Genomic DNA, 8,443 nt, shown 5'->3' with positions numbered 1-8,443 from the left:
GATCCCTTTAACGATTCAAGACTGGTGTGTAATTCGTCACTGTAATTTCGATTCCAGTTTCTTTTCTTTGCTGGAAAATATAGAAAAGTAAAACAACAACTTACAATAAACAGTTTAAATAATGAAAAGAGACAAGTGTTAAAAAGATGTGATTTTCAATCTTCAAGAAATGTCTTTACTGTTTGAAATACGTTTACAATGACAATTCTATACTACTGCATTGAGGCTAAATAATAATCATGCAATCCTTACATCGCCCACTTCTTAACTGATCATACTTTGATCCAATGCTTTCATTACAGAAGCAAAGAAATGTCCTGTCTAAAACCAGGAAAAAAATGTGGAGGTTTTAACTGTCGTTATTCCAATGAATAAACGTCTCTCCTTACTGTATATAGTTGTCCTTCATTACCGAGGCCTGATTAAAAGGAAAACGTCAGAAAATGTTAAACAAAAAAAAAAAAAAAAAATACATGGAAGATCTCACGTACATAATTTTTTTTCTCTCCACATCCAGTCGACATCACTTACGTATTCACAAAAAAAAAGAAAAAAATGTGAGAAATGTTTTGTTTTTCTGTTCATTATCTTGACAACCTTTCTGCTTTTAGATCTCGCATGCTGATGTGGAAGTATCATTTTCTTTTCGTGCAATTTGCTGAGGTGGAGTTGAGACTACAGTAATATGAAGGAAAAAATAAATATTTAAATAAATGTGAATTTCGATTGAAATGAGGATCTAAGAGTCTATGAACTGGCACTCCTCTACTGTCACATCCGTCAGTGGGCTGACTGTCTTTGTCGAAAGAAATGCAACCGTGAATATTCGACCACGATTCCAGTTTATATTCTCTGTCTATAGGAAAAGTAAACAAAGAAAGGACAGAAACAATATGACTATATATTAGATCATTAGACAGATACATTTGAAAATAGGAAAATATCTTTATCTTTTCTAGTGTTTAAATATACAGTTAAAACCTCAGGAGGTTATAGGTTTTTATGTTTATTTGTAATAATATTTCGAACGAAAGTCGCATTGAAATATACAACTCATTTCTTCATGGTTATTTTAGCGAGAAATATAGTGTTGTTATTCTACATCATGATAGAAACCGGTTACGTAGTTTAAGGTTGACACGAATTTCTCTTATTCACCAGTCGAGCCACTATGAGCCAGTATCAAATAAAGATGTTAAATTGTAAAAACATGTCGTCTCTAGATTTCTTTTGCGATTACTTCGATGCATCTAATGATTGGCAATGAAGGACATTTAAACAAGACTAAATACTAAAATTAGTCGAAGAAAACGGAGATGCCAACGATGAATAAGAATGAAAAGAGAAGCAGAAGAAGAATTGGAATAAGAAGATGGAGACAAAGAGGTTAAAGGTTAACATAGTTTGCAAAAAAAAAAAAAAAAAACTTGAAGAGGAAGTAAAAAAAAAAGGGGGAGTGCCGGTATAAACAAAAAGAAATTAATGCGAGGAAAAGATGATGCACATTGTCGTAGAAAAGGAAGAAGAAGAGAGATATACCTCTTCAGAAGATTATGATTTTTCTTCTTTTCATCACCACGATGGCATAGGTCATCATCGACATGAAGAATGCCGTGACGAGCAGGACGTACGTAGTCGACGACCTTTGGAGAACACCTGGACCAGAACCTGGATGGCAAGATCAAAATCATGACCGTAGTATTATGACAGAACACAATGAAGGGACTTTCGATAGCAAACGACCATAGATCATAATTCCACACACGTCTATTTATCATGTGATTTATCTCGGTCATGTATTGTTATAATGAAGCATAATGTTATTATAATTATATTCAATATGATAAGGGTGAGAAAATGAAGGTGAAATCTTCGAAGAAAAAAATAATACATTTGTTTCGGTTACATTGTTTGGGTAGGCCCTACTAACAAGGTACTTACAGCTTATACAAATAAAGAAAAATGTATTTTTACAATGATAATTAAAATCTAGCATGCAGGGATGATGGTTATTATTAAAGCTCCCCTCTAGCCTGGGATACCGTGGAGTGAGTAGGGTGACCCGGCTCGGATCATGGGAATCCTTGTAACAAATAATGTGTACAACTTCATCCCGTATATCCGTGTACAGCAGATTTCATCACGCACCATCATGCACATATTCACTAACCGATGGTATTTGTGATTTTTTTTATTTTTTTTTTATGTACCCCAGTGGACAGCACACCGACTAGGGCCACCCATTTATTCCAACGCAACTCTTTCATAGTTATACAAGAGTGAAGCTTTCATCCATACTACAGAGTATTCCACATAACCCTTTTTTTCCGCTTGCCGTTTTACCATGTTTACAGTCCAGAGTGGAATAAAAATGAGTCCAGTATTTATATGATAAGTAGATTAACCTCTCTTTGAGCCGAAAGTCGAACAATGCCCAAGACTAGTAGAGGTCCAACCAATCCCGTTCGTCCCCGAACACGTGACATTGATGCACCTGTTGTGTGGGCGTGGTCTAAAGAGAGCCGAGGCGCTGCTGGACGAGGAGAGAGTGGTGTTGTCGACTCCGATGGTGTATGTGTGAAGGTGTAGGGAGGACTGGTCCTCGGGACTAATATGACACGTGATAACGAGAATGACCTGGCTTCCTTCCCCATTGATCTCCTGGATCTCGATAGAGAGGATGTTTCTCGCTGGGGGCGCCTGGCCTTAGCATACAAAAATTAAATAATGTGTTTTGTTGTTTGTTTGTTTGTTTGTTTATTTATTTGTTTTTTTTTATTCATGATTAATTGCGGTACGTGACATATTTAGAAATACAAATATTGGGAACTGGTGCAAGGCATGTAAAGAGAAAGCCCGCCCTATCATAACTTCAAACAATTGTGAATTCAAGCAACCTTCCAGTACTAAAGGAAAAAAAAAATAACTCTCTTGCATTATCGCTATTAGGTCAATTGTCATTAAAACTATTTGATCGAAAGGTTTAGGGTAAAAACAAAATAATGATGTAAAAAAAAATAAATATATCCATAGTGCCACGACTTTTTAAATTGTATTTTGTATTGTTTACAACATGACTAATGTGTATACTTAATTCACTTGGAAGAATCAACGATAAAGGTGTTGCCCTTATCATTATCAATAGAATAATTAGAACTGTTGTATGTAGATGATTGAGATGGATCAATCTTAAAAAAAAAAACACCTTTCTGTCTAGTAAATATAACAATACGTCAGAGAGAAAGTGGTTACTAGTATCATGTAGATTTGGTGAGAGAATGTGTGTATGAACTCAAATGGACCTTTCTTTGCAGTGGTCTCAAGAAATTTTGCATAACATAATAATATTATGGAAAGTTTTATCGTCTTACCGTCGCTTCTTGGACAGTAAGTCTTTGAAGCGTTCGTCATTCCGATGTCGTTGACACCGGTGCAGGAGATTTCAAAGCATTCACTCGGAATTGACTCAAGGATCAAGGAAGGGGAGCTTGAAGATGATTCGATGACGTCATTCACTGCAATCTCGTAATTTTCTATTGGTGGAAATGGCTGGTCACGTGGGTGGACGTGACACGTGATCCTGAGGCCATCAGTTTCTTGTCCGTCCTCGTCAACAATCTTGATCAAGATGATATTGTCTGCTGGAGCATCTGCCACGTGACAAGGATAAAATGTAGACAGATTATAACTCATTCTCATATTCACAATTTATCCAGAAACATCGACAAAATATATGACATGTTAAAACAAAAAAGCAGGACTTACTTTAACATAATTTTCTTTCGGGGTATATCATGAAGTCGTCACAATAGTCATCATGACGTAACAGGCAACTGTTCATCTTCAAACGAATGAGAGTAAAACATGCTTATCAGGCATAAGAGTGACACATATTCCAAAGTTCTCTTATCAGATAACGAGCAGTCAGTGTTATTTTGGTGTACTGAGGGTGCCATGTGTGTCTTCATACTAATTCCCAGCAATCTTATTTCTCACACAATTTTTGTTTGCGTTTATCATAAGAAATATATGTGGATATTTCTCTTCTATTTCTTTAATAGTAGAAGGATCAAGGTTACTCTCACTAAGAGCATTTCTTATCTTCTCATGAATTTTAGGTGGTGACGTCATCATCTCGTGTCTGCATCTGAACCAGAATAGCTTTCAACATTACTCGGATACGACCGTACACAGGAGCATAACATCCTTTTGACTTGCATGCAGGTCCCGATAGATCAGATAATGAACTAAAGCTGTACTTACGTTGAACATCCAAGGTTCGGGACCGTTCACTGCCGATGAGACGACACTGAAGTACGCCCCCATTGTCAGATGTGGTCGGAGTGAACGTCAGCTCGCTACTAACGTTGTAATATGTAAAACGATTGATACGGTAGTCAAGACCAGAAGTAACAGACTCGTTGACTGCATTATCGCTTCCTTGACACGAGAAACAAAGAAAAATAAAAACCAACGAACTGGAATGAGTCTGAATATTAAACATCAGAAGATTTATCTTTGACATATTATTGTACATTAATCATTGGAAGTTTTGGCCTTGCTTATTTCTCAGAGCTTTCGATTATATTCAATTCAATAGTTTCTCGATTTCCATTAAAATAATAAAAAAAGATTCAAAGCGGCACACATTTACAGATTAACTTTCATTCATCTGACAAGGATTGTACCTTGAACAAAAGTATATGCACCAACGATATCATAAAGAAGAACATGATAAACAATGCAAACTTTGTCATGCACGGTAACAAAAAGAGAAGAAGAATTAAGAAAGTCTTCCATTATAAGAACGAGTGATAAAGATGACTTCATACATGACGTAAAATTGATCTGAACCAAATATTTCTCAATCCTGTCTTAGGACGGTTGTCAATGGAAATAGCTTCAGGCCTGAATAGCAGGACGGAAGTAGACCTACTAGTAATGAATGGCACGTGTGCGTGTGACAGCAATGGATTCAAGAAGTTATATGATAAACATCCATGTTCCCTGGATGATTTAGTTTGTGGTTTTACAAATTCTTGTAGTGCTAAACTATACTTCCAGAAACAATGACAGATGTTTTAAACGAAACAACTTGATCTTCTACATGGTAGACGCCATGGCTGAAGCTTTCTTCAACTTAACCTCAATAGGCGTAGACAATACATACATGTAGTGGTTCACTTCATCACGCAATAAAAATGTATCAATGCGCCATGCCAGAACCAAGCGCACTCATAAACAATGGGTTATTATATTGTAGAACAAAAGATGTTATAGTTACCTCCTTATAGGTGTGTCTTCGACAAATTATAATAATTTGAAAATAAAAAAAAGAGATATTGCTGTCAAGTGTGTCTTCAAGTCTCTAAAGACAAACATTATTTTCTTATGACTGCAGAACTGTCGAGATTTGCTCTAAAATGTATTCAAAGTAAGAAATAGGGGGAAATAGTATCTCAAATCGACTTGTAACAAAAGTGTTGGTTGAAACAACAACAAAAAATCTGGTGCTAGTGTACTAGTATTATAATCTACCTACACATTTGTCACCTTTATATGCTCAATGAATATAAGGCCTAAAAAAGAAGAAGGTAGGTTTCTCATCCCAGCGCCCATCAGATTTTGCCATTCTGGTGTGTTGTTATTGTTATTGTTGTTGTTGTTTAGTGTTCTCCATTTTTTTTCACAACACAAATGAAAACATTAGAGTTGTCACGGCATTTTTTTCTTCGATATTTACTTTTCTTAGTCTCAAATAAAAAAGGGAAAAAATCGGAAATTCCCATATGTTTCGCAACGTATGATCACTTTGCATTGTCATAACAGTAGCTGTTTAGAAAGCATCAACAATTACGTTGTGAATGGACAAGTTGTTCCACAAACTCGTACAGGTTTAGAGCCAGGCTGGCTTGGTTTTAAAATGTTATGTACTGGGGATGGTATTCTGAAAACCTTCCTGGGAAGATTTGTTCTACCTATGTCAAGATTTTTTTTTCTTAAGTGATATTCTGAAAGCCTTTCTTTCTTTACTTTCTTTAACTAAGCAGGAAGAAACATAGAATATTCAAATAAGGATGAATTCTAAAGATATGCACTTTTCTGACTTTAAGAAGAAATTGGTTCATTGTATTCTAGAACGCACTTCAAAAATAATTTAAGGAAGACTAATAAGGAGAGCCTTAAACCTGTACTAAGTAGGAGCCTACGTTATCATGATAATCAATGTTATTTCTAAGATATAGCAAGATATACAAAGAATCATGTCAGCGGCTATAGCAAACAGAAGGATGCAACATTACAGAGGAAAGATTACCAATGTTTCCCCCATAAAGAATTGCCGCTTTCATAATAAAGACTTTCAAAGGCTGTGTGAGTATGAAAAGATTATGCATTTCGTAGTGGGCGCCATTTCATACAAACACGTAATATGCGAGGCAGAGAATTCTCTCTGGTATGAATTATAACATTGTGAGTAATTACTTCTGTTACTCTAAGTAATGGAGACTGCAAGTTGGGTGTTTGCTTTCCTATACAAATTGATGTGAGTGCATAAAATTCTCTGAAAGAATCCATGAACGTTCAGTCAGTACTCGCTGTACTGTAAGCCTACATACGGAAAGCGAACAGGCGTAATGACGTATGTATGTACTAGGCATGTTGGAAGCGTTTGCCGCCGCGCTGCCCTCGGGCGCCGGCCCGCTGGTCGATCGTGTAGCTAGCTGGATGTATCCAGCCGGTCAGCCGGCCACATACCGTCAACGTAACCTAACACACGTGTGCTGTATACACTGACTAGAACTAACCCTTGTTGTTTGTTTGTTTACTTTTGTACAAAACAAACAAGCAAACAAAAAGTCAGCCATTTTCTTTGAATGCTTCTTTCCTTGTAAGAAGTTCATGTTTTAGGACTGTATCATGGGTATTCCAGTTAAATTAAAACACGAATTGTTAACCTGATGTCAGAATTTCATAATAATGTCACTGCACTGGTTACTTTTTTTCAAAAGCGACGACTAGTAATGTTGATTTTGATATCAGAAACTGCAGTGGGCTGGGATAAGGATGTCTCAATTTACAGTAAGAAGTTCTTAGGATCAAGTGTCAGACCCGGGTGTTAGATTTGAATGGTCTTATCTTTTTTAATCACTTCATAACTTTGTGCCTTAGGATTCTGGAAAATATTTAGAAAGAAATTTAGGAAGATTTTCAGAATACCACCCCAGGACTCGTGCCCGACATTGGGCCGGGCGATCATTCATGTGGTTGTATAGTAAGTAGGACAAGTTGTAGTTTCGTGTCGCCTCATATTTATTATGATAATATTATTCACACATCTACAAACTCGCCCTAAATGTTTTGTAATCTAAACCACATCTGAAATTGTAAAAGCCTTGTAGAAGTTTAATTTTTCGGATACACTTTTACCCATTCTAAAATAACTCGATGGTTTGAATTGAAGCTCTGCGCTAGCTGCACTCCAACAGTTGGCCGCAGTGCGGTAGTGTACACGTACACGGCAGCGAAGTACAGTCATTTTTAAATGAGTCTAAAAGTGACAAAATTAACAGCAAATATCCAACTTTTACCAGACTTTGTATTCTCAGATGTAGGGACTTTCGTTTGTAAAATATTTAGGGAGAGTTTGTGCATGTTTGAAATTTGTGTGGCGATGCAAAACTACACTACACAAGCACTGTGCCTCCCGCTAGATTGTGCATTGATTTTGACGTACATACAACACTGTATGAATTGGCTAAAGATAAAGAGAGAGAGAGAGAGAGAGAGAGGGAGAGAGAGGGAGAGAGATAAAGAGAGAAACAAAACTCGAACGAGAAACTACCTTCATTCAATTTTAAACCCTTTTCTTTAAGTATTTCATCTTAGATTTTTATTATATCATTTTTATTTCTGTAACTTGGCCTGAGTTACTCAGTACATTATGAAATACGTGAATAAATGAATCAAACTTACGGTCTCCTTCACACCTCACTCCGGCGTCTCTACTGTGATCACAGCCATACACACATCCCCATGGCTCACGAAAGCAATAAACCAGAGAGTTTTCCGTTCCATCACAGAGAGCCTCGTGAACCCAGATTGGTCCAGATCCCTGCCCAAAGTGCGATGACCTATAACGAGCTGAGGCCGATGAGTAGCCGAGATCTCTGCACACCACGTGCGCGTCTTTCATATCCCAGCCACCGTCACACACCGTGCCCCACTGCCCGTTACACGATATCTCAACTCGGCCTTCATTTTGGGTTGATCCACCAACCAGCCTCACTGTAATAAACATGAGATAAAAAGATAATTAGATAGATAAATGGTAATATGAAAATCACATAAATGACATGCAAAGGTTGAATTGCTCATGAGTTAGATAAGACATATTACAGTGTGGTTTGAATGTCAGATACACATGGTAAAATATGCACACAAC

General features: G+C 36.9%; 1 protein-coding gene across 1 annotated transcript; it reads right to left on the bottom strand.

The window, feature by feature from the left end:
- Positions 1 to 739: 739 nt before the first annotated feature.
- LOC139733814 (uncharacterized) lies at positions 740 to 8,194 on the bottom strand. The gene is made up of 6 exons (XM_071644619.1): positions 8,044 to 8,194; positions 4,264 to 4,440; positions 3,372 to 3,650; positions 2,406 to 2,705; positions 1,577 to 1,668; positions 740 to 856 (listed from the first exon to the last, which is right to left on the bottom strand). The coding sequence occupies exons 1-6, from the start codon at positions 8,192 to 8,194 to the stop codon at positions 740 to 742; spliced, it is 1,116 nt and encodes a 371-aa protein (XP_071500720.1).
- Between the last annotated feature and the right edge of the window lie 249 nt (positions 8,195 to 8,443).

Source organism: Diadema antillarum, unplaced genomic scaffold, assembly GCF_040938485.1.
Source record: "Diadema antillarum isolate AM-2024a unplaced genomic scaffold, OU_Dant_1.0 seq00000494_RagTag, whole genome shotgun sequence".
In the NCBI taxonomy this organism is placed as follows: domain Eukaryota; kingdom Metazoa; phylum Echinodermata; class Echinoidea; order Diadematoida; family Diadematidae; genus Diadema; species Diadema antillarum.
Note: the sequence above shows the minus strand (reverse complement) of the source record. Positions and strands in the feature narration are given on the sequence as shown.

Excerpts from the sequence above, each read along its gene's own strand:
- LOC139733814 (XM_071644619.1), bottom strand. The coding sequence starts at position 8,194 with ATGAAAGACGCGCACGTGGTGTGCAGAGATCTCGGCTACTCATCGGCC. Across the intron at positions 3,651-4,263 it reads CCGAACCTTGGATGTTCAAC|ATGCTCCAGCAGACAATATC; the intron begins GTAAGTACAGCT and ends GTCACGTGGCAG. Across the intron at positions 1,669-2,405 it reads GACTTTCGGCTCAAAGAGAG|GTTCTGGTCCAGGTGTTCTC; the intron begins GTTAATCTACTT and ends CTTGCCATCCAG.